Genomic DNA, 26,804 nt, shown 5'->3' with positions numbered 1-26,804 from the left:
TGCCACTGCATTGCTTTGAATGGATTGCACATCTGGAAGTGTATCCCATTTGCCCCGGGTTCAGTCATTTCTTCCTTGCAGACACTTCCCTTGCTGGGAAACTCAATGGAGCCAGCAGGAAAGAAGACCCAGCACAGCCATGTTAGCAATTGATTGCCTCTGACACAATTCCACCCTTGATGTTCAAGGATCTTGGGGAGGGGAGTTTATTTATTTTTAGTTATTATTGCATTTATGTCCCGCCTTTTTTCCTCTTGCAAGGAACCCAAGGCGGCTTACATTACCCTCCTCCTCTCCATTTTATCCTCACAACAACAACCCTGTGAGGTAGGTTGGGCTGAGAGTGTGTGACTGGCCCAAAGTCACCCAGTGAGCTTCCATGGCCGAGTGGGGACTAGAACCCGGATCTCCTGGCTCCCAGTCCAGCACTCTAGCCACTACACCGCACTGGCTCTCAGTTGCCTGAAGTCATCCATCCTTTGGGGCTAAATCCATTGTCCCATTTGGATCTCGGGCTGAAGGGAAGCAAATGACAGCCCACGTGTCTTCACACTGCCAGTCAAGCCCTTATGGCTGTGAGCCTCAGCTGACATGCGCATGCTGCTCTCTGCTGACAACTCACTGCTGACAATTCACTGCAGCATGAGGGCATTGCACATGCGCAGCCTTTGGTCTCAACATGTTTGGACCGAATTAGGTGTTCTTGAATACCTCAGGATGATTCCCCCCCCCCCGGCCTCACCCTCCAATAAGCAAAAAATTAACGAATGAAAGCTATGCTCTGGGCCTCTCCTTTTTCTCCCATTTCCCCACCCACAACATCTGTATATGGATATCCACTGTCATGATCCCCAACTATTGTTACAGATAGAAATATAAGAAGTTGTATTATCCCAAGTCAACCCATTGGCCCACCTAGTTCAGTATCGTCCCCACCAGCCTTCCCCAACCTGGTGACCTCTAGATGTCTTGGCCATCAACTCCTCCTACCAGCCCCAGCCAGCATGGCCAATGGTCAAAAATCCTGGGAGTTATAGTACAAAACAACTGGAAGGTAGCAGGTTGGGAAAGGCTAGTCTACACTGAGCGGCAGTGGCTCTCCTGGGTTTCAGAGGGCCTTGACCGGCCTTACCTGGAGATGCCAAGGACTGAACCTGGGACATTCTCCCTTCTCCAAGAACTTGGGATTATCCCACAAAGCTGTTTGGTGGGAGATTCAGGACAGATAAAAGGAAAGACTTCTTCACACAGCACATAGTCAAACTATGGAATTCACTACCACAAGACAAAGTGATGGGCATCCATTTGGATGGCTTTAAAAGGGGGTTGGACATATTCCTGGAGAAGACTATCAATGGCTACTAGTCCTGCTGGCTGCATGCTACCTCCAGTATCAGAGGCAGTATTCCTATGTGCACCAGTTGTTGGGGAACATGGGCAGGAGGGTGCTGTTGCACTCATGTCCTGCTTGGAGCTTTCCCAGGAGCAGCTGGCTGGCCACTGTGTGAACAGAATGCTGGATGAGATGGAGTTGACACCACTGCTCTCAGAAGCTCTCTCTGCGAGGGTTGTAGGACTCTAAGTGAGCGACTAACTATATGGAGCCAAGGAGGAAGGGCTGTTTTCACATTTCTATTCCCGGAAGTATGATGTCCTTTGGTCTATTTATTAAGAAAATAGAATTTGGCTCCCTTGTCCCTTCAAAGGGAAGTGCTCTTTATATCACACTGTACTGAGTGAGTGACGCACCAATGTGTTATTTAAAATGATGGACCAAATACACCATGCTTCTGGGAAGAGACATTTTGAAAACCAAGGCACTCTTATTTGGCCACAGCTGTTCAGAAGCAGGACCACTCTAGGAGTAAGACAGCTTACATGCGTTTTAGAATAACAGAACTCTTCTAAGTGGGCTATTGTGTAAAAGAGCTGGTATTATAATATTGCAAACAGCCGTTGCACAGAATAAATTTCCAATGTGTTGTAAGATTTGTAAAATGTTTTCTAAGTTTCAGAAGCTGTGGGAAATACTAAATATGCTTTTGTCAGACTAGAAAACCCGTAATGTACTGTGACTGCAAATGAAACATGCCTGCACAAAACTATCCAGGCTTTTAGCGGACGTGAACAGCTGGCAATATTGAAAGTATGGCAGCATAATGGAACTGAACAAATCTTGGAATGGGCAGGAAGATTTTCTGTTTCCATGAAATTTTAGTTTGAAATAAAATTAACGAAATAAAGGCAACAAAAAAAAGAAGAGCATCCATAATAATACATGAAGATCAATAAAGAAGCAAATGAATTAACTAATTATAATTCTTAGGGTAGTATCCTATCCAGATGCCCTTCTCCTTCCAAATTTGGAGGCTGATGGGCAGTCTATACAGATCAGGAGGAATGCTAAGGCAATAGTTGCCTCTATGCTTCCCCCACTCTGCATTTTTGCTAGACAGGCATTTTTGGCCATCTAGCTAGGGCTTTGCAGAGGGGAGGGGAGGGGAGGGGAGGGGAGGAGGCTGGGCGGGGCTGGGAACAGCTTATAGCCCTGCTTCCCCAGTTCCCTCCCCACCCACAGAACTGCCCCCTTTCCCTCCTTTCTGAGGTTGCTTTTGTGATCTTGGAGAAGCGGCCAGTGTGGTTCTCACCATGCCAGATGGGAGGGCGAGGGGATCTCAGATTCCTGAGAATCCAAACTATCCTGTGCCCCCCCCCCCAGATGCTCTCTAGGGGCCGTAGGATTGCTCTCCCCATCCAGAGCCAATATGCTTATGGAACAACTACAGTAAAATGGCCCAAGTAGGAGCTCATTATCTAATGAAAGAGTAAAAATACAATTGATACAGCATTTAAAAGGAGCATGTGCAAGTGTGTGTTATTTTGTGTGTATTTGTGTATTAGTCAGAAAAAATATAGGCAACTCTACTTGTTCGGCATTTTCTGTGCAAATCTTGGATTCAGAGCCAAGAAAAATTAACTGAAAATGGAATTCTGCGTATGCAGTTTTTATGCATATTGCTTCTAATCCTCCTCTTCTTCATCATTGTTGTTGTTTCTGCTTTACTTGCAAAATCCCCCAACTGTCAGTGCTGTGCACAACAGCTTAAAACAGGGATGGGGAACATGTGGCCCTCTAGATGTTGTTGGACTCCAACTTCCATCATCCCTCACCATTGGCTATGCTGGCTAGGGATGCTGGGAGTTGCAGTTCAACAACATCTGGAGGGCCACGTCTTCCCTGCCACTGATTTAAACAATAAAACCTTAAAACAATAAGAAACAAGAACATTAAAACAGTAATGCATTAAAACAACTACATAATTTAAAAGATGTAGTTTAATTTAAAAGATGTACACACTTCCTAAAAGTGTGTGTCATAGTGAAGTCCTGTACAAGTTTCATTAGAAACAAGTCCCAGTGTGCTCAGTGGGACTTAATCTGTAGTATTGTGGTAAGTGTGTTTTTGGATTGCAGCCTCAGTGGCTTATTTTATTGGCCCAGACCTCAGAGCCAATCCTTATCCTGACATTACAGATCCGGCTTGCTGATTCCCCGCACTTACATTTGTCTCCCATTCCAGTCTGCCCAGACTCTGATGTCATCAGCAGCGCCCCTTTTCACATGCCTGCCACCTTCCCGACCATCTGCTCCCATCGGTAGTACATGCGCTGGTCTCCTCTCATTTAGACGACTGTAATGCGCTCTACGTGGGGTACCCTTGAAGATGGTTCGGAAGCTGCAGCTGGTACAGAACACGGCAGCTCGCCTGATTAAAGGCAGCCGCCGGCGAGATCACATCACTCCAGTGCTGAAGGAGCTGCACTGGTTACCAGTTGTTTTCCGGGCCGAATTCAGGGTGTTGGTTTTGATCTTTAAAACCCTATACGGTTCCGGCCCAGCCTATCTCAAGGAGCGCCTCCAGCAACACCAGATAGGCCTTCTCTCTCTCCCATCAGCCAGGACAGCTAGGCTGGTGAGGACGAGGGAGAGGGCCTTCTCTGTGGTGGCCCCCATTCTGTGGAACTCCCTACCTAGGGAACTCCGCCATGCCCCCTCTTTAATGAGCTTCTGCCATGCACTAAAAACATGGTTGTTCAGGCAGGCATTTGGGGTGGGCTAGGGTAATTTTAGAAATGTGATGTTTTTAATGTTGAATTTTATTGTGTAAACTGTTTTTATTGTTGTACATTGCTCAGAGTGTCTGGGTGATCGGCCAGATGGGCGATTAATACATTTAATCAATCAATCAATAAGTAAGTAAGTAAGTAAGTAAGGACAGTTAGGCTGGTGAGCACCAAGGAGAGGGCCTTTTCAGTGGTAGCCCTGCACCTCTGTGATCGGCTTCCATTAGGGGTTTGTCAAGCCTCTTCTTCACAAGGCTTCAGGAAGGCTCTGAAGACTCACTTGTTTTTGCCAGCCTTTCCATAGACCACAGGCCTCAGGTTTTATTGGTGTTATCTGTTTTTTATAGCATTGTTACTGAATATTTATTGATTGGTTTTCTACTGAATTTGTTCTGCATAGTTTGTATTGTTTTTATCTTGTATGCCGCCTTGAGAGGGCTCTACCCTTAAAGGTGGCTTAAAAATCACTGTAAAATAAGTAAATAAACTAAACTTGAAATAGGAAGTGGGAAAAGTATGTTCATATTGTAAAATGAGTATCCTGTTTTTCAGAAACGATTGTACACAAAATCATGGAAATGCAACGTGAGTAAAATACTGTGTGCAAGAGAGACAGAGCAAGATCTCCCTGTTTTTGAACTTGGAATGTACATTGTCATTGGTGAAAGCTTTCCTTGCATGAGTATTCCTGTGCTCTTGCTTTTGCTCTTATTTCCTGTCTGAAATAGGAAGTGCTGACTTTTATGTGTGACATAGAAGCAGGAATTTTATCCATGCTGTAGAAGTAGAAATATCTCAGGGTGCATTGCAGCACATCCACTATGGATTTAACCCCCAATTTTCAGTCATACAGACAAGACTTAGAACAGTAATTACTTTCTTGTTCTGTTTCTGGCAGTGGCAGAAGACATTATCGCTGTTGTTGTTGTTGTTGTTCAGTCGTTCAGTCGTGTCCGACTCTTCGTGACCCCATGGACCATAGCACGCCAGGCCTTCCCGTCCTGTGCTCTCTCCCGGAGCGTGCTCAAGTTATTATCGCTGTACCTAGCCCCTAATGAGCTTACAAATTAGCAGCCTAATAACTGTGTGTTCTAAAGCAGGAAATGGGTGGTGTCTGAGTGTCTGGACCATTGTGCTTCGGTCAATGTTCTCAGTTTCATGTTCAAGTTTTTCTAAACGCATTCTGGTTTATCCTGCACAAGCAATTTCTATATAGCCCTTATTTTGCTTTCCAATGGCCTGGCTTTCCCTCATTTAACAGATATGTTGGTTTTCTTGTTTTCTTTTCATATTACTCCTTTGTCTTTGTGTGTGTGCGTTTAAAAATTACCCAAGCTTCTGTCCAATGGAACTGTAAGCATTTAACACAAGACACTTTTGAACTCATTCATATGATGGTTGTCTTGGTAATGTGTAATGCATGTAGCACAAAGCTGAACTGAGCATGTTCTCCTTAGCAAGCTGTGGACCTTGATCTGTTCTGTTTCAATGGCATGGTGTGTTAAAAACAACAACAACCCAACAACCCTCCCCCCCCCCCCACACACACACACCTTTGTTGCTTGATAAGCACAGAGTGGCTTTCCACTCTGAAAACACTCTCAGGCTGTTACAGTTGAAAATGATAAATAGACGAGGAAACACGTTGGATAAAAAAGGGTTTACAAAGATAAAGACAACAACGAAGTCTCTTCTGGCTTAAAGACTAACACGTTTATTATGACACGAACTTTTGTGGACTAAAATCCACTACATCATATCCATCAAGTAGCATTATGGTTTCCTAAATAGTTAGGTAAGCAGCAAGGCCAGAGGGAGATGAAGTACAAAAAGTACAGACTGTGACAATTCTTGCATTTCATTTATTCACAAGATTTATATACCACTCTACATCCAATAAAATTTCTGAGTGGTGAAAAATAATAAGGGGAAATACTACTACTACTACTACTACTACTACAAACAGAATTAAAACCTTTAAAATCAGATTGTGCCCATACAACCATGGCTGGTTAGCCAGGGAAGGCTTGTTTAAATAAAAATGTCTTCAGAAGGCACTAAAAATGAAACAGTGTCGGTGCCTGCCTGACATCAACAGGCAGGGAGTTCCATGGAAAGGAAGACAATACACTAAAGGCTCCACTCCAAGTGGATCCCAAATGGACTGCAGGTCCATGTGGAACCACCAGGAGCACCTCATTTGATGACCTCAGTGACTGGGTGATAAGGGACAAGGTGTTCTAGCCCTCTGACCTCGCTGCTTGATTTTTCACTCTCCCTACAATCATGGGTGTGTGTCTGTGTGTGCACGCACACACACACACACACACACACACACCCCTGCCAACTTAGGAAAGACTTCATGCATCTGATGATGTGGATTCTGGTCCATGAAAAGTTATGCCATAATACATGCATTAAGTCTTTAAGGTGCCACAAGGTTCTTTGTAGTTTTTCTGCAACAGACTAATACGGCTACTCCTCTGGATTTTTTTTTAAAGGTAATCAGAACTTCCAGTTGATATGATTTCCTATTGGTTTGACACTCCCAGAATAATGTTTAATGGAACACATTTTGTGGTTTGTTTAACTGAACTCATTATGAATGTTTGTAGAAATCTAAGCCATATTCACTGCAATACAAATATTATAATGATTTAGCATTTTAAAAATACTAAAGTACAGATGTAAGAATTCTCAGTAGTTAAGAGAATTTAATTTAATTGTGTTTTGCCCTGATGATTTCAGCTCTTGATGTAAGTCAGCCTTCCCCAACCTGGCACCCTCCATATGTGTTGGACCACGATTTTCATCATCCCCAGCCAGCAAAGGCCACTGGCTTGCCAGCTGGGGATGATGGAAGATGTAGTCCAGCACATATGGAAGGAGCCAGGTTGGGGAAAACGGATGTAAATGAATGGGCAGCTCATTTCAAGAGCAAAACAAAACATTGGCAGTCTTCAGTTTGTCTCACATGTAGGCATACGGAGTATGGTGCTATAGATAATGAAAATGCAGGGCACCGAAGTAATACAACTGCACCCCTGAATGTCTTCCTTTTCTTTCAGCAAAGGAATCTGACCCTGCACTACTACCTCCAGGGTATTCAGGCCCAGGTTATCCACCTGCCCAAGCCCAATTTCCTCAGTATGTACCTAGATCTGCTATTCCAGGTAGGTAGGTAGGTGGGAAGGGGGTGTATGCAGATTTATGAAATAAGGATGTTCAGAGTAGGCTCAGACAACTATTTTTACACTTACACACACACATTTATATCCTACCTTTATCCAAGTTCCTGCCTCTCCCCATTTTATCCTCACCACGACTCTCAGGGGTAGGCTAGGCTGAGAGACAGTGACTCCTCCCAGCAAGAGCTTCATGGCTGAGTGGGGATTGTTTTTTTTAGCTGTGTCTGACTCTAGCCACTACACCACACTAGCGCTCCAACTATTAACTGTTTTGTTGCTGATCTATTCAGAATTTTATAGGCATCTCTCCCCTCCCCCCATAATAGTGTTATGCCATAGCATCAAATGTTAAATGTTAAGAGGATCTCCATCACCAGAAAACAACTTCTGCAAATTCTTGCAGAAAGTCTTGCCGTTTCAATCATAATTGAGAAGCAGATGGAATTATGATAAATTATATTCTGAATTGGTTTTGAACTGAAACTACAAAGGGCTCCATCTCTGGGTCTCTTGCAGGCCTCCCAAGCATCTGCCAGCAATGAAGTAATCTTGCTAACACAATAATAACAATGAAAAAATCTGTGGGATAAGGAGAGCCCAGCCTGTTGATTTTAATTAAGCCTGTGTGTAAACTGTGATATGGTGCGCCCTCTAGTGGATCTTCCAGCTCTTTGCTGAAATGAAAAGTCTGTGCATGCTTCATTGGAATTAGGTTTTTTCCAGTAATGCAGCCATTTTTAGCTGAAGAAAAACAACAACTTGCAAACTTGACTTAGAAAATATATAATGAATATTTTTTTAATTTCATTTCCATTATTTATGAATTTCCTCCCTCAGATTATCCAAGATGACTCACAATAAAACCAACAGAAGGTCAAATATAAAACAATGAAACAACAAGAATTAACTAACAACAATGATGGATCTTCCCAATTTGACTGTATATCAAGTCTTCATGGATGAAGATTTTTCTGTTCTCATGGACAGACACTATCCCATCCTGAGATATTATTACTTCCCAGTCATCAGAGTTGTTGTTGTTGTTCAGTTGTTCAGTCGTGTCCTACTCTTCGTGACCCCATGGACCATAGCACGCCAGGCCTTCCTGTCCTGCGCTCTCTCCCGGAGCGTGCTCAGGTTCATATTCATTGCATCGGTGATGCTATTTAGCCATCTCATCCTCTGCCATCCCCTTCTCCTTTTGCCTTCAATCTTTCCCAGCATCAGGGTCTTTTCCAAGGAGTTTTCTCTTTGCATTAGGTGGCCAAAATATTTGAGCTTCAGCTTCAGTATCTGTCCTTCCAATGAGCAGTCAGTGTTGATTTCCTTTAGAATTGACTGATTTGACCTCCTTGCAGTCCAGGGGACTCATAAGAGTCTTCTCCAGCACCACAGTTCGAAAGCATCAATTCTTCGGGGCTCAGCCTTCCTTATAGTCCAGCTCTCACAGCCATACATTGCTACTGGGAAAACCATAGCTTTGATTATGCGGACCTTTGTCGGCAAGGTGATGTCTCTGAAATGTAGTTTTTGCAAAAATTAGGAACAAGACAGATTTTCTAGCTGGCAATATGGAGAGGTCCCCTTTATTCCTTTCTTAGCCATATCCATTTAGCACCATCATTTCCCTCTTTATCCATGGCTTTCCTAGAACCCATTCCTACCCATATGCCAATTGTCTGCTTCCTCTCCATCTTTCTTACCTGCCTCGTGATAGTAATAGTAGGTTAATGGTAGGACAAACACACAGTTGTATGTGTCTACATATGTGCAGAAGAAGCCCCTGCCCTCTCCTCTCCAAACACTTATATAAATGTATTTTATTACATTTTATCTTTTCATTCCTCCAAGGAACTAAAAAACTCAGCATTTTAGACTTGCAACTTCTCTGCAAAATAGATTGGGTTGAGAAGTGGTGACTTGCTGAAGGCTGTCAATCAGATTCAGCTGAGCAGATCAGAGATCTGAACCTGGATGTGTCGGGTAATGATTAGACTGTTAGAACAGGGTCCCCTACCTTCTTGGGTCAGTGGGCACATTTGGAATATTGGGAGGATGTTGTCACAAACTGGCTGCCATGGTGGGCATGGGTGGTCACAACACACTTATTCCCAGATGTCAAACCATTGAGAATAAAAGTAACTTGACAAAGAATCCAAGTAGAAGGCAGACGTGGGTATCGGAGGTGCAAGACACAAACACACTCTTTTGAACCCGAATAAAGATAGCGCTGGAGGGCAGAACTTCACTTTACAGCATGCCTCCCAATTAATTTTTTTAAAAACATTCTTAATAAATGAAATAAAAATCAGGGTGGGTAGGGTGCCTGGTAGGCACCAAGAAAGGTGTCCATGGGCACCACGTTAGAGACCCCAGCATTCGAGTGACTGAATAGGACTAGTGAGCCCCAGGTTCAAATCCCCACTCAGCCACGACCCTGGGTGATCCTGGGCCAGCCACTATCTTTCAGCCTAACTTGCGCCACAAAGGTGTTGTGTGTATACACTGAGGGAAGGGGTGAGAACTATGTACATCACCTTGGAGGAAGGGAGGAGAAAAATATAAGAAGTATCCCCCATCCAGGTACTGCAGGCTGGCCAATGTGGAGAAATGGCTTTCTTAAAGAGAGAAACCAAACCATTTTTGAAAATCCATGAAAAACCATTGACTCATCAAAATGTTCCAGAAAAATGTGCAGTGGCACAACAGAAGAGCAAAGGAAAGACTAAAGGCCAAAACAGACATCCTGATCCAGATTGTATGGACTGTGTATAATCCACTCTGTCTGTGTTTCATGGATTGTCAGGCGTTTTGTTCCATTGCCCGCTCAGAGACGGATTCGAATTTTTTTTCTGTTATGCAGAAAAAACACACAGTTAATTCTGTAAGACGGCTTGCAACGATTTACATAATTCACCTCAGTACATAACATTTGGCGTATTGTCCCCCATTCCATTCAACGTTTCCCTGTGTATATTTGCCAGTCTCAGCCAGAAACTTGTGTATTTTCCTACAAATAAATATGCGTAACTTTTGGGAAAGTAAAAAAAAGATCCAAATGTCCATGGACTCCACATGCCCCGAGGGGGCCAGGCCAGAGCAGATTCCGCAGGTCAGATTCTTAGAAATCCGAGCTCATTTTAGTCCATCTCAAATTTCTCCAGCATCCCTAACTGGGAGCCCTGTACCTACTGCAGAGTAAAAATGAAAACCAGACTCAGCTGCTAGACACACATTTAAAGTAATGGCTGTTTTGGCCTTGAGGAAACCTTTTCAGCTGGGCTTGCTGGCCACTTGGGCAATGGAGTTTCACTCTTCTCTCCCTGTTCATCCTTGCTTTTCTCCTGCTGTACAACACTCATACAGGCGTATTTATTTTTTCCTCCCTGCGAGGAAATATGTTCTTATCAGTCTCCAACGGTGGATTTGTAGGATGGAAATATAGTTCCAGTACAAGAAGTAGCCTTGATAGTGCTTTGCCAGTCTGAACTGGATAAGCTGGCACTGCAATTGTGTGTGTGTGCGTGTGTTTAATTGCCACAAATCAGCCTAGAAAAAAGACATTAGGGCAATGCAGAAGACCTGGGAATGCAGTGGGCTGGCAACAGTGTCAGCCGGATTCTCTATATTATAGTGTCTATAAAGACTGAGGATGCTTCCAGAGGGAGAGATCCTAGCACCGGCAATCCAAACACACTGTGCAGTTATTCTGTCTTTTCCTCCTTACCAGATTTTTTTCTAATAAGAAAAAAGATAGACGAAGTGGTGGGAAAACACGGGAGAGGTGCAGCTGGAATACGAAGTTTTGCGCGCGCCCTCCTAAAATTCTTTGAATTCTGAGGCAGGCCTTGTCTGGAAGTAGCCGGAGAGAAAGGATCATATTCATTCTGGAGGAAACAGCCTGGTGTGGAAGCAACACATGGTGCAACTCGGAACGCCCCTGAAGTGAAGCCATGAAATGGATTTTATGACCGCTCAAGCCCTATTCAGGAGTTCCCCCCTCATAGCGCTTGGTGACTCCGCCTACTCTGCGGCATCCCCATCAGCAATGCAGGCTCCCTAAATCGCATGGTCCTAAATCGCATGGGCAGCCCACATATCTGGAGCAGGCTTCCCACTCCAGACTTTTCTCTTCAATGAGTGTAGGGTAACAAGGTCATGGGACAGAGATACTATGGAAGGGATGGGGCCCATAAACACAGCCTCTTCTTTCCTCATGCAGTGAAGGCAAAGCACCAGAAGAGAGCACAAGTTCACTGTCAATTACTACTGTTTCGTTCGTGTCTTCAAAATTCTAGAGATTAAAGTTTTCTTATGCTTGTTTTCAGTTTGTTTGTTTTTACCACCTTCATGATAACTTCCTTCAACTTTCTTATGGCTTTCTCCAGTGGCTTATGGACCTCACCCAGTTCAAGGTCAGCCTAATGCCCCTGTACCTCCACCTGTAATTTGGATGCCAGCACCACCTCCAGTGCCTAAATGCCCTCCTGGATTGGAATATTTAAGCCAGGTATCTCCTGCTCTCATTTTCGGTTTTATTTTCTTATCTGGTCCATGATTAATTTAATTCTGCCAATCTGAACTGGGGAACAGTAGCCAACAACCCCACCTACCAAAGCAGCTGCACTATTTTGCCCTCTAAAAGACCCAAACTTTGAAAAACATGTTTTCCCTACTAAATGGGTTAACCATTATTGTTGAAGGACTGCCTTTGCCTGCCCTGACCAACCCAGGATCTAATTTCAGTTGGGGAGGCTTTGCTTGCAGTACCTTTAGAAATGTAGCCCACAAGGAAACCACATGTGACAGAGCCTTCCCAGTGGTGGCATCCCAGCTGTGTGAAATGCCCTCCCCAAGGAGCCTTGCCTTTGTTTTCTTCTCAGTGCCAGGCAAGGGCATTTCTGTTTTCCCAGGCACATTAGATTTTAAATTTTAGATTTAATGGATGCTTTCAGGGTGGACACTGAGCCCATAGAATCCCAGAGTAGTTCTGATTCTGAGGAAGAGGAGTCGCTCCTGGGAGAGGAGCGCGCTCCTCTTTCCCAGGGCCAACAGCTGACGGAGATTCCTCCCACCGGCATTCCTAGCTTAGATAGCAGTCCTGGGAGTGACAGAGCACAGAAAGCAGACTTGCTGGACGCGCGACGCCGACACAGAGAGCGGCGCCAAATGGAGGGCGCGGAAAGGAGGCGTAGTGCCTGGTTGGCGTGCAAACAATGGTTGCGCTCAGAGGATCCAAGGGAAAAGGGGAGGGACTCTCCCTAGCCCTTAAGTTCAGGGTTTGCCAGTGATTCCCTTTAAAACGGGGACCAACTGTTCCAACTTAGGGCATAGGTACTCTGCTGCTCATATCTAGTTGCTAACCATAGAGTTGTTAAGTTGTAAAAGAGGAATAAAGCTTTGAAAAGAATCCTTTTGTCTGTGTCTGGACTTGGCTACTGGGTTAGACTGAGAGAGGCCTCCAAGGAGCCCTTGACAGATGCTTTGATATATTTGACATTGTATTTTTTCCCCCTGCTCTGTTTATTGTTATTGTTTGTTTTCGTTTTTTCTTTTAGCTTTGTAATCTGCCTGGGGAACTTTTGTTACTGGGCAGACCATAAAAAATAAAAAATAAATGAATAGTAGAAATAAGCACCAGCTACCAAGCCCAGCTGCACTCTTGTGAACTCTTGAACAAGCCCATAAGTAATTGCATAGTAGTGTGTGCCCCTGTGTATGTTCATATGGTCCCTGGAAGCACAATGAGAAGAAAAGAGAAAAATGCTGAAGCATCAGGGACTTCTTTGGCATATTCACCATGTGCTTAAGAGGCAAGCCACTCTTCAGTTCGATTTTGCCTCTTCAGCAGTGCAAGTGGCTGCAATGGATGCTTCACAAAGTGCATGAGGGGACCCTGGGCGAAGCGTTCGTCGGAGCAACTCGCTTTGCCCGCCCTCTGTCAGTGGTCACGAGTGGCATGAAGCCCGGTGGCTCTGATGTCACAGGGGGGTGAATCCACTCTGGGTTTCAGTCAGAACTCTAAAGGAGCTGTCCATGGGGCCGAAACCTAATCCCAGTATAGGTTCAGCACCTTGGATAGCTCCTTTAGAGTCCTGACTGAAGCTCAGAGAGGATTTGCCACCCTACTGGTATCAGAGTCACCAGCCTCCACGAGCTAGTAGGTTATCTGTTGCTGTGACCGTGCTCTGGGTAGCTGCGTCTAACCACCTTTTAAAATTCCCGCAGTGCCACATAGTGTTGTTAGGCTATGGGCATTGTGTGAAATTAAAAGGGTAGCTAGATCCAGTCGCCTGGCACCGTTCAGAGTGCAGGGCCTTATTATTATTACCACTACTGTTGTTGCTGTTGTTGTTATTTGGGCCCAGACTAGGCCTCAGCAGTAGGCCCAGCCAGGGTGCTGGGCTCCTGGCAACAGCCTAAGGATGCCAGGAGCTGAGTGCCTCATTCTCTCCCACACATGCATACAGCAGTTTGGAGGATTGTGATGCTTCTATTGAAGAATTGTTTAGATATAACACAGAAAATTGCTGAATGGGAACGTATGTTGTCTACAGACATATTTAATGAATGCCAGTGGTAGTAATATACTGAGATATTTGACATGCCAGTCTCCTTTTATTCATTTTTGGAAGAAAAAGTATAATGTGAAAATTCACAATTGTTTTTCATGATGGTAAAAATGTTTATAGTTTGAATTAGGTCTTCCTGTGGAATCTGAATCCACTTAGAAGTATAGAATAAAAATGATAGAGCGCAGCATTTCATGACATGGAGATATACTTGGCTATAGAATAGCCTTTCCCAACCTGGTGCCCTCTAGATGTTTTGGACTTCAACTCTCCTCAGCCACAGCAAGCATGCCTAATGGTCAGGAATTGAGGGAGTTGTGGTCTAAAACATCTGGAAAGCACCAGGTTGGGGAAGTCTGCCATAGAACATTCAATAATTGTATTTATGTAATTATTTTCTCACAAATTTCAGTTTTAATTGACATTTGGCATTTCTTTCATCATTGTAACAGATTGATCAGATATCAGTTCAACAGCAGATTGAGCTCATGGAAAGTATGTATCTTGCTATGTTTCTTCAATAATTATTGGGCAGTCAATAATTATTACAAGTTGTAAATGCTTCGCTTTGTAAAGCTGGGATATTCTTATGAGTGGATATATTAATTTATGTTTGTTTGTTTGTTTATTTATTTAAATCCATTTGTTAACCACTTTCCCAGCACTCAAGGCAGCATACAAGAAATAGGAAAACAGAACAAATTCAACAAACCAGCAGGAACAGGGGAAAAAACCCAGCACCAGTAAAAGCAAACAAATTAACTGGCTGAGTTTAAGGTCAAGCAAAAGAGATGGGTTTTTTTTTGGGGGGGGGTGTTTAAGAAAGGGTAAATGAGGCTAGCATATCTGCAAGAGTTGGAATCCAAGTGACAGGCAGCACTCTTTCTCTTCCTTCTCTTAGAGCTCAATCCTTTGCATGCTTAGACAGAAAAAAAGGCCTATAATTCCCAGCATCCCTCCAGCCAGGCATGCTGGGAATTGTAGGACTTTTTTTTCTGTCTAAACATGCATAGTATTGCGCCTTTACTGAGGCAATGTCATTGTCACATCTTATTATGACACAGAGGGAACAATCCTATCTAGATAGGTGGCCGCTGTCAGGGTGGAAACTGACCCAATAGAGCCCCAGAGCAGTTCTGATTCTGAGGAGGAACAGCAATCCGTGCGAGAGGAGCTCGCTCATCTCTCACAAGCACAGCAGCTGGCAGAGATTCCTCATGCCAGCATTCCTGGGATAGATAGTGACCCTGGCAGTGAGAGAGTGCTGGAGGGGGGCTTGCTGGATGCTCGGCGCAGAAGCAAGGAGCGGTGACAGATGGAGGGCGCCGAGAGGATGCGCTCCACTCGTTTGGTGCTAAAACAACAGTCATGTCCCGAGGACCCAAGGGAAAGAGGGAGGATCTCTCCATAGCCCATAAGTTCAAGGTCTTCCCGCGGTTCTCCTTCAAACAGGGACCAACTGCCTTACCTGGAGCTTAGGCTACTCTGCTATCTTTCCCCATTGCTGTTCCTTGCTTTGTCGCTAGTGATTAGTATCTGAAAGAGTCATAAAGGAATAAAGTCTCGGAAAGAATCCTCGTTGTCTGTGTCCTGAGTTGGCTATTGGTGGGGACTGCAAGAGGCAGCTAGGGTGCTCCTGACAGCTGCCTTCAAACTCGGAGGCAACCACCTATCCAAAGCAGGGAAGGAGAAGCACGGAGGGGATCATTCCCTCCATGCGTCTCCTGCCCTGCTTTTTCAGCTAGACAGCCAACTGCGACTGTCTAGCCGCGGGAGAATGGAGCGGGGAAGGAGGCTGCTGTACGACACATAGGATGTGTCATACAGGCAGTTTTGATCTCCCCGCCCCAGAATGCTCCCGCCACGCCCCTTTCTGGTCACTCCATGGTCCTCTTGTGCGGACGACAGGGCTGTTCCATGCTGCCTCAGCACGGAACTGGGGGGAGGTCGGCTCCCAGAAAACAGCATATCCTATGGCTGTCTAGCCGCTGTCTAGTGTTCATAGGATTGCTCCCCTAGTCAACTAGTTTGGCACCTGGAGAAGTGATAGGACTGTAATCATTTGCATGCTGTATGTCCATCTACTGTTTCATGAGATGGACAGATAAGGCTTTAGGGCTGCATATCTGAGCCTGGAGTTGGTAACTGATTCTTTTCTTTAACATTATTGACAAGCATTTGGAAGAACTCAACAGCTGTATTGATGTTGCTTCCTTCTCAGTGATAAGTGGCTATGAAACTTGCAACAGATATGAGGTCAAAAACCCCCTGGAGCAGTTGGTTTACTTTGCAGCTGAGGAAAATGACGACTTCACCCTGAATATGTATGGGGCATTGCGCTCATTCACCATTAAGCTCTTTGACAGTACAAACCAACCAGTCATGCAGCTGTCAAGGTCTTTCCAGTGTTCCATTTGCTGCTGTCCTTGTGTTTGCTGCTTGCAAGAGGTAAACAACTTGTCTCTCATTGAGCCAGTCCTTTAATTCCCCTGTCCTTGAATTAGTTTTTGTGACTGTCAAGATGATCTCCTTTTGGGATACTTCCTTATGAAACTTTATAGAAATTTGATTGGTCTTCAAGGTTTCTTTGTGTTTTCACTCATATGGCTTCAATCATTTCAGTATTTTAACTATGGGGACCATACCAATTTGTTTGAATTATGAAACTTTCTGTTACAGTAGGTGCAAAGAAAGGTTCTGATGTATGAGAATTTCATTTCTGCTCTCAAAACATGTGAGCCTGTCCTGTTACAACCCCGAATGTGAGCATGAAAACTTGTCCACCAAAAATGTTTGCAAATTACCAAACATGTGCTTGTGTTTGATTTGCGCAACTTTCCCTGCTTAATTTGTGCAACTTTCCCTGTTTGATTTGTGCAGATTTCTAAATCATCCCCATTTTACTCTATGGGGAAAATTTGTGCAACTTTGGAAATGTGCACAAATTTGGTGATTTTTGCACAACTTTCACGGTTTGTTTTGTGCAATTTTCTCATTCACGCAAAATGAGCAGCGATCCCAAACACAAATGTAAATCAAGTACGAGATGAGTGGTGAGCCAATGTTTGGAGAATGCTTGTTTGCCCATCCCTAGTTCTGAGGCTACATTGGCAATTTTACATGGATCACAATGGCAAGAGTAGGTGTTGCTTTTCAAATAATTAAAGGCTTGTAATTAGTGACTGCGAAACCTGTGACAGTTGCATACCCATTTGCGTGTGTGCTCTTCCATTGCCAAGAAAATATTTTGAACCAAGACAGGGCTTCTCAGACTTCCTGCCCTTGGAGCCCCTTGAGAGAGCTGAAAATGACTGAGGCCCACCAGTCACAAACTGGTAGTGCAAGGGCAGAGTCAGTCACAAAACAGTGGCAGATGGATACACAGTCTGGCATTATTAGCTGGCAATTATTGATAAAATTTTATATTGCTATCTAATCCCTCTTTGGAAATGGCTAAATTCTTAGCTTGGGTGATTTCCTTGAAGCAGGAAGTTCCATAATTCAGCTTCCCTCAAGTTATGTACAGACTGTTAGGGCAGGTGCTGTAGACTACAGTGATAGTTGGCAATTATGGAGGTGGCCACTTTAAGAAAACCTTAGCTGACAGCAAAGCAATCTGGCCTACCAACCCTGCAGGTCATGTACACAAGGTCGGATCCAGCAGTACCAGCCTAATCCAAACTGCAAATATTTAGTATCCTCAAGATGGGCAAATGCTAATGTAATTATGCACACGTATACCAGCCCTGAAGTGATCTCCCTAAAGGTGATCACATCACCAGCCCATGTGTTGGACCAGGAATTCCTTCACTTTTAGGAAAGACACAATTCTGAATAGCTGCAAGCCCAGCTCTCCTTTGACTAGGTTGCCCATCCAAAACTGCCCCTTCGCATTTGTGAGTTGTCTCAACCAAAGTCAAAAAGGAACAGCGCTGCACCAATTTAATTCCCAACGTGTTTCGACACTTAGTCTTTATCAAGGGAAAAACTCTTGGAGATTCTTTTGGAGGATTCCCTCTCCCTTGCTCCTTCCAAAGAATCCTCCAAAAGAATCTCCAAGAGGTTTTCCTTTGATAAAGAGCAAGCATCGAAACACGTTAAGAATTAATGGTGCAGCTGTTCCTTTTTGACTTTGGTTTCCAGCCCTACAGCTGTTTTTTCTGGTCCGTATTGGCACCTTTGCTTGAGGTATCTCAACCCCATTGTTTTCAGCCCAGAGCAGCCATTGTCACTACTGGGGAATCCTACTGTAACTTCTTTGTGGCTTTGTCATGTTAGACCTGGCACCCACTGCACCCTTCAATTTTTTATAGAAAGGGTATAAGAGCACCAGGCCCTGAACCTTCAGTGTGCCATGTTGATTTACCATTCGGTTCCATTCGTGGCAGTTAGATCTGTAACATACTGGAACTATGTTACTGAAACCATCTTGGTCGCCTGCCCTATCGGCAGAATTCCAACCCATTTTTTGGAGCATGGCAAACTCCAGAGTTCTGTGGATACACCCAGACAGACCTGGTTGCCTCTGCTGGCCCTCGGACAAGCCCAGAGAGAGATCCTCCAAAAGGCATGGAGCGCTGTTGTTCTGCCACCCAGCTCCTCCACTTTTTGCCCAGGCTGACCAAAGTCTGGCCACTCACATTTCTGCCTCACCATGGCAGAAATCCTCTGCAACTCCTTTTAAATGGACATATTTTTCTTTGCCTGCTGAAACTCAGAGAAGCTTCAGTGTACTTCACACTGACTGTACTTCAAAACTACCATTTCAAGAATGGGTTATTTGAACCCAAGGAGAGGTGTTTTGTTTTTGTTTTTGCAATTCTATCCTATTTTCAGGAGGGCTTCAAAGTGTGGCTGCCTACTTTGCACTCTGTTTTCTAGTGTGTGTGTAAGTGCTTAAATCAGGTCTAATTTTGGAGAATATTTGGTTGGAGTTTAGCCAGATAGTGCAAACTAGTGGGAAGGACTGTGGCCAGATCTCCTGGTGCACCCCTTGGTTTCCTCTCTATCCTATATCAATTAGCCAGGACTCTGGAAGAATTGGCAAAGATGACTGTGATTGTAGTAAAGAAGAAATGCCTTACTGTTCTTGAATGTTGCCCTTTTTCCTGACAGGAAATGGGAGGAAGCGTGTTGCACATTGGGCCCTAGAAATGTGTGTGGAAGTGTGTGTGCTCTTAGCTATAGGTAACGTCTTCCTAACATCCCCCTTTGTTACTGTGACCATGAGCCATGACTAGCTGGATTTGCACTGCCCATTGTTAGGAGAAGCCCCTGTTCAATCCATTCTCTCCTCCGCAGTGTTGAAAGCTCACCTCAAACCTGTCTTTTTCTCTCTCAATAGTGTTAGGGCTCTGTATTTACCTGTCCCCAACCTCCTCACTGCCTCTGTACCAAGAAGCCCAGGCCATATCAGCATGGGCTAACCATGCATGTCTGCAGCCTAGTTCACCCTTTGTAGCCCTTGGTTCAGCCACCAAAAGAACCAAGCTAATTACCCCACAACTTGATTCACTTCCCACATGCTTTACATTTTGCATGTTGTGCTTATTTTAATTTCTGAATGCTCTACTAGTTAATTTCCCCAATTAATACATGTATATTTTAGATTCTTGAGGGTGTTTAATGAATCCCCCTGCTATTGAAGAAGATGGAATGTGTGCGAGTCATTGGATCCCCTCCTGACAGGCATCCTATTGCCAAGGTTAAAAATGTCCCTTAACAAATGCATGTCTTGAGGATGTGTGCAAGTTTGTACACATGTCTAGAGGAGCATATCTGGTAACAAGACATTGGCTTTGGAGGTATCATGAGTCAACCTCCCCATTTCAGGCAGCATTTGCTGATCCAGAGGCTCTAAGTAGCGGACATTTTATTTTATATTGTTTTCTTCCCCCCATTCACCTCCTACCATTTCTTCTCCCCTCCTCCTTTCACACTTGTAACCAATGTCCACCCTCTGCCAGTTTCTTCTCATTCATTCCTCTCTCCTGCTGGAGGTACTGGCTGGGCTGAAGCACTGCTGCCCACTTAAAAGTGGTCTGAGCCCTACTGGTGGTCCCCAGCCCACAGTGTGAGAAATGCTGAACTAAGACATGAATGCACCCCTTACGGTAGGGGTAAGCAACCTTTTGGACCATGGGCACAACTGGCAATTGTTGTGGGCACCACCACAAAATGGCTGCCATGGGAGGCATATCTAGTCAGAAAGGACAAGTAACCTGCCCAAATGACTGTGTACAAGGCAGAGGTGAGGGCTGAGCCACAATACACTAAACAAGTCCTTTGAACTCACAGTTTTCAGTACCAACAGAAACCTATTGCATAGAAGGCAAACTTTTTTCTCTTTCTTCCTTCTCTGCCAGCCAACTCATTCTCTCTCTCTCCCTCTCTCTCTCTCTCTCTCTCTCTCTTTCTCTCTCTCTCTCTCTCACACACACACCCACCCATCCTCTCTCTGTAATCTTCATTTCCTAAGAATGTCTCTAAGCCCCATCATGTAGCCCAGAGGTATTCATGTGATATGAAGATGGCAGCAGCTGGAGTCGCCATTGTAGGTGCAAAGAAAGGTGTCTGAGGCCACATTGCACACCCCGGTCTTATGGCATGTATTTCAGTTCACATTATATTCTTCCATTAATCCTCTCCTGGTGGATCCTCAAGCCCTTTATTTTTCCACAGAAGTCCATAGATTTGTGTATTTCTGCAGTAGACAAAAGTGTAAGGTTGGCCTTCATTCTAACTGTGGTGCATTTTCCCTCAAAGCTTGAAGTTCAGGCTCCACCAGGCACAATCATTGGCTATGTTAAGCAGAAGTGGCATCCCTGTCAGCCTAAGTTTGCGATCCAAAATGAGCTCAGAGAAGATATACTTAAAATGGCTGGGCCTTGTGTGCCATGCCACTGTTGTGAGGATATAAATTTTGAGGTAAGCTAACTCTAAAAACCTGAATTTCTTTGTTACTTAGCAAGACCTTTGATATTGAGAACATCTTGTATCTGAACGTTAACTGCATTATAGTCATTGAGCTGGTTCACACCTAATGACAACCCATGGGTTGTTGGACACAAGCAGAAGTGAGTGAGCACACTGCCTCTGGCATGCTCATCACTTCCACTTTCAATTAACAACCTAGCATAGTCCTGTTTGTGGGTTGTTAGCGTGACATCCAGACCCAGACACTCTGGTTTGTTTAGTGGTTAAACAACCCAGAGTTAACCCATCAACAAAGTGTGGTTACCTCTGAGTTGTTTAACCCTTTAACAACCCAGAGTGTTTGAGTTCAAACATCACACTAACAACCTACGAATGGGCTGATCATAGGATATTAATTGAAAGCAGAAGTGATGAGCCTGCCAGAGGTGGAGCGCTTGCTCACTCCTGCTAGATTTCAGCAATTTGTGAGTTAAATAACCTACACATTCCTGTTACATGCAAACCAGGTCAATGAGTTGACTCCTAAAAGCTGGAGTTGAGGGTTCCAGAGCACAATTCCCTGCCTTGCTCCAGCTCTGCAAAGGTCTTTTGATTGATTGATTTGGCTTTTCTTCAATGCCTTATAAAACAGATTCTCTAGGTGTTGTACAACTTGTAAAATCAAATATTACAATAAAAATCCAGCATTCAAATCTGTTTAAAAATCCTTAGATCCAGCATGAAAAATGTGACAGCCCAATAGATAATACACAAATCCCAGGAGCTAAAACCACTATTAATATCACAAGGACTAAAAGACACAGAAATCTTTACAAATTACTTGAGTGTCCATTTAGTTAAGGTGAGTTGCAAAAAAATAAATAAAAGGAGTTCCATTATGATAGGGCTTACAATTCTATTGCTTATAGAAATGACACCTGTTGAGCTTATAACTTGAAATATGGAATCTGTAACCTACCTAATGAGCTCTAGAAATGTACAAAATTTCCAACCAATCTGGTAAAAATTGCCACAAGTTAAAAAGTGCTGAAAATTGACACATTTACCTTTTTACTCCAATTTGTAGCATGGCCTATCACATATTTCTTTCAAATGTTGGTGAAAACTACTGATGTACATTATTCAGACTTATTGGGGAGGCAGGCCTTTCACTGGTTTTGTGAAGTTCTGAGTAGTGATTCAAAAGTTATTAAGATTTACCTGCCCCATTATAGCCTATGGCAGATAAGCTATAATGTTTTCAAATGGTTGCATTTGAAAATCTGCTGTATTCTATGTTCAGTGCCTATTCCTTTAGTTATGGAATATTACCTCACAACGTCAGGCTCCACATTACTACACAGATTAGGACCTGCGTGTGCGTGTGTGGGAGGCTGTAACCATTTGCCCCCTTGCTGCGGTCCCAATCCTGGTCAGGCCCCCACACCTCCAATTTACATTGCCAAAAAGGCATCCGTTGTAATGTAAATTGCAGGCATAAAGCAAAGGCTTAAACCCCTCTACTCCCCCCCCCCCCGCTTTTAGCATCCTGATCTAGATTAGGTCCCCTGTGCTTACTTTTGAGTAAAAAGAGAAAAAAATAGCTACTTCTTTAAAGTAATATCTAGGAAATTGGAAGCTAAAGCTGATATCTTCCCTTAACCCCATGATCGGTAATGATGTTGTGCAATGTCACAAATTGTGCTTGCATACAACTTACCCTCCATGCACCCACACTTTTCCTCAGTCTTTCAGGCCCCAATCCAGATTGGGAAGATGGAGTCTCTGGGACCATCAAGGGTGACCCACGTTTTCCTGGTCCTGCATTGCCTTATGAAGTATCTGAGCTTTACTGTGTTGTAGACCAAAGCATTTGGAGGGTTCAGGAATACTGAGTTAACCCATCATGCCAGCTACAGATGTAAGCAACAAGAAGGCACATGTCAGCTCACAGGAAGATCCCTCTAACAATTTTTCTAAAGCTCAGATGCTTCATAAGGCAACAGTTATTTAATGGTGTTGAAATTTCTATTTATTGATTGATGTTGAAGTTGGTGTAGATTTTTTTAATGATAAATTATGTATGATAATAGCACTATACAGTATATGAATTAGTTCCGGTATAGCAATAGTTTTATTCATACTATGTATTATTATGCACTTTCTCTTTTTAATAAGTTCACTATGCACTTTATCAGGCACTTTCTTTTGCTGGATATTTACTCTGTAAATATAATTAAAATATTTTTTGAAAAAGAAGAAAAACTGCAGTGAATATTTTCTCATATCTGTTTAAAAAACAGGTGAAATCACTAGATAAGAAAACTACAGTTGGAACAATTTCTAGGAAGTGGACTGGCATTGCCAGAGAGGCTGCTACAGATGCTAGCATCTTTGCAGTTCAATTCCCAGTGGATCTTGAAATTAAAATGAAAGCCATTGTGATTGGGGCTTGCTTCCTCCTGGTAAGTCTTACGTCTTGGACCTTACTGTCCATTTAAAACTAAGGTGCAGAACCTATTTCAGCCCAAGTGCCAAATTCCATTTTGGAGAAGATCTTGGAGGCCACACTCCAGTGGCTGCCGGGGTGGAAGGCAAAACAGGATGGGTACAAAGGCAAAAGGGGCAGGGCCAAAAAACTAAAAATACCAGTGTATTTCAGTTTAAAGCTCTTACTGCCAAGAGGCATGTTGACTTTTAGAACAAAGTGCACAAAAGCTGGGAAGCCCCCAAATGATCTGTGGTTAGGGCATGGGATGGCAGTGTGGTCTTCTGGGGAACCTTTGAGGGCTGGATTTGGCCCCTAAGCCTGAGGTGCTGCATCCCTGATTCAACTAATGGGGTGATCTTATGAAGCATTGGCTCAAGGCATTGGCTCAAGGGAGCTGGCCTAAGGAGCTGGCCTCACACCAAGGGAGCTGCCCTCACACCAACCAACTCCTTATGTGGCACACTGAGGGCCTGTACCTCTCCCCAGCTGGTGATCTTGCACTAACAGGAGACAGAGAGGATGGTACTAGTGTAACCCAGGTCTTGGCATTTACCCTCAGGTAGTCATCCTTGCTCACACACCCAGACCAAGGCAAATCAGTCAACAAAAGGATTTATTAATACATTCTAGATAAACACTGTATTTCCAACAGACATCAAAGCCCAATCCCATAAGCCCTTAACAGGAGAGCAAAATGTAACTATGAGGCATTGCCCAGGACCTCTTGTCTCTGTAGGCAGATTAACCCCAGCATTACAAACCCAGAATCTCGTAGCAACCACAGGGTAGCACTACTCTCTCTCTCTTTCTCTGTCTGTCTTGGCTCTGGGGAAAAACAGGCAAATTCATGATAGCAGTCTTAAACTCCTTATCGAAGCCTCCCCCACTCTGTCCATGGATCTTCTGGCATCACACTTTAAGAAGGATGCAGACAAACTGGAGAGGGTTTAGGGGAGGGCTACAAAGATGATCAGGGGACTGGAAACAAAGCCCTATGAAGGGAGACTGAAAGAACTGGGCATGTTTAGCCTTGAGAAGAGAAGACTGAGGGGAGATATGATAGCACTCTTCAAGTACTTGAAAGGTTGTCACAGAGAGGAAGGCCAGGATCTCTTCTCGATCATCCCAGAGTGCAGGACACAGAATAATGGGCTCAAGTTACAGGAAGCCAGATTCCGGCTGAAGATCAGGAGAAAATTCCTGACTGTTAGAGCAATACGACAATGGAACCAATGACCTAGGGTGGTGGTGGGCTCTCCCACACTGGAGGCATTCAAGACGAGGCTGGACAGCCATCTGTCAGGGATGCTCTGACTTGGATTCCTGCACTGAACAGGGGGTTGGACTCGATGGCCTTGTAGGCCTCTTCCAACCCTACTATTCTATGATTCTTCTTTCAACAAACTCACTCGACAAGAACTCATGACAGCTGGACAAATGCCTCCTCCCCGCCATCCCTTCTACCTCTGGGCTTTCACTTAAATGTACATCTGGTCAGAATGAGCACACCCACATTAACTCCCAATTCACTCCTGTAAACTCTTTCCAAACGTACAAATGCCATCTGTTACGCGGATATGAAAGTGATGCATGGAGTAGAAGGTGGTTCCTTGCCATTGCAAGCTTAGCTATACCAACATAATTCATTGCTTATGGTGAAGTAGTGTGACATGTACATACCATCATGTTACCCAGCTGCTATTACTGGAAGATCACTGGAGCAATGCACTTTCAATGCAGAGGTGTAGGAACCAGGGAGAATAAGGCAGGAAACCAGGATTAATGGATTATATGACTGTGCTGAGAGCAGAGAGCTGGCTTCAGGTTTCAGGGGATGCTCTGGTGGAGGCCCTCACATTGGTAGGCCCCCCTCCCTGTTGATTTATTTAGTTATTTCTGTTGGATGTGAGGGGTGGGCAAGCGTAGCCCCCTGGAACAGGAGGATGACTGCAGTGGTGGCAGTGCACCTGCAATGAACACCAGGCAGCCAGCACTGTAATTGTCCACCATGCTGCGCTGTGACACAGCATCGCTCTGGGGCAAGGTTAGTGGGGGGGTTGCGATAGTGGCCCCCAGTGCTCAGTGGAGTGCCAGAAAAGGGGCTGAGGGCTTCAATATCAGCAGTAGTAGGCCCTTAGCCACTGTCCAAGGATAATACCTGTTGTTGCCAGGCTTGGTCGAGACAATGGATTCTGGTTTATGCATAAATACCACAGGACAAGTAGGAAGTAGACTCGGTCTCATAGTTTTGTTCTGCTGCAAGTCATTGCATCTGCAGCAGAATACAGGTGGGAGGCACCGTCACCTATTCCCCCGGTCTTTCACACACAGTCACCACGCTACGTTCCATGGATCACATTTTAGATGTTCTCTTCTGTGGTCCCATTTCAATACTTTTGGGGGCAGTTGTTGTAAAACATAAAGACATTTCTGGATTTTAGTATAGGGTTGTATAATGAATATATTTTTCTTTTCTTTGGCTACTTAGGATTTCATGTTCTTTGAACGGCATGGAAACAGGAACAGACGCAGCAGGACAACTGGGGTGCATGGTGCTCGTAGGTTGCATGGTGCTCACGGGATGCATGGTGCTCACAGGATGCATGGTGCTCACAGGATGCATGGACGTCGCAGGCGTTAACTCAGACCAAGTTTGCATTATGAACACCTCAGAGTAATCGTGTTACTCTATGGCTGTTTTGATAAATATATATATATATATATATATATATATATATATATATATATATAAAGGCAACATGTAGGAGGAATTTGGGGGGTGTTGTATTTTTTAAGTTGCTTATTTCTATAACTTCCAACTACAGTTGTAGTCCTTATACCACTTATGCCATAATATTCCCTATAAGTAATTCAAAAGATTGCAAAATACACTGATTTTTTTAAAAAAAATGTATTGCTTTGACGCATCAGGATGGCTGTGTGTATATAGTATAATTGTAAGTATGTATAGATAATATGAACTGTACTAATATTCCAGACTCTCAGCTGTCAGCAGCAGATGGAGGGGCAAAATCTGACCATCCATTTGCTATTGCTGCTACTGCCACCATTGTTAAAAGGCCTTAAAGTGACAGTAGCCAAGGAGGTGGCCAAACTTCATTTCTCCAAGTTTAAGATTTTTTTTCTACATGATTATTCATACGTTTGTCATGATTATGTACTGAATTGTTCCAACTGTTTTGTGCAGTGGTAATTTTGTTAACCATGTTGAACATTCCAGTTGTCATACAACTAACGTATTAAATAAATAAACAAACAAATAAAGCAAATAGCAATTATACTATTTTGGCTTTGAGCAATTCCTTTAAAAGCACAATTGGACATTCCATTGAAACCCATATGAACCCTACTTTCTGCTCAGTAGAAAAAGTGCAGCTGGAAAAAGTGCAGAAAAGGGCAACTAAAATGATCAAGGGGCTGGAACATCTCCTCTATGAGGGAAGGTTACAACGGCTGGGATTGTTTAGCTTGGAAAAAAGGAGGGGAAGGGGAG

The 26,804-nt window shown here is 44.0% G+C and overlaps 1 protein-coding gene across 9 annotated transcripts in view; it reads left to right on the top strand.

Moving 5' to 3' along the window:
- The window catches only part of LOC146351397 (phospholipid scramblase 1-like), a 34,082-nt gene extending 7,488 nt beyond the window's left edge, over nucleotides 1–26,594 (top strand). For 5 of the 9 annotated variants that reach the window (XM_084847242.1, XM_084847233.1, XM_084847234.1 and 2 more), the window contains 8 exons: nucleotides 4,677–4,709; nucleotides 7,193–7,297; nucleotides 11,701–11,822; nucleotides 14,337–14,379; nucleotides 16,106–16,332; nucleotides 20,650–20,811; nucleotides 23,103–23,264; nucleotides 25,779–26,594. In XM_084847242.1, the coding sequence (XP_084703368.1) occupies nucleotides 4,697–4,709; nucleotides 7,193–7,297; nucleotides 11,701–11,822; nucleotides 14,337–14,379; nucleotides 16,106–16,332; nucleotides 20,650–20,811; nucleotides 23,103–23,264; nucleotides 25,779–25,931 (987 nt within the window). In that variant the 5' untranslated portion in view covers nucleotides 4,677–4,696 and the 3' untranslated portion in view covers nucleotides 25,932–26,594. Of the gene's footprint in view, nucleotides 1–4,676; nucleotides 4,710–7,192; nucleotides 7,298–11,700; nucleotides 11,823–14,336; nucleotides 14,380–16,105; nucleotides 16,333–20,649; nucleotides 20,812–23,102; nucleotides 23,265–25,778 lie in introns of those variants that run through there. The other 4 variants (XM_084847237.1, XM_084847239.1, XM_084847238.1 and 1 more) reach the window with 2 other exon arrangements.
- The last annotated feature ends 210 nt before the right edge of the window (nucleotides 26,595–26,804 follow it).

Source organism: Heloderma suspectum, chromosome 3, assembly GCF_057233095.1.
Source record: "Heloderma suspectum isolate Gila_16-S chromosome 3, 16-S_ref, whole genome shotgun sequence".
Taxonomy (NCBI): Eukaryota; Metazoa; Chordata; class Lepidosauria; order Squamata; family Helodermatidae; genus Heloderma; species Heloderma suspectum.
Note: the sequence above shows the minus strand (reverse complement) of the source record. Positions and strands in the feature narration are given on the sequence as shown.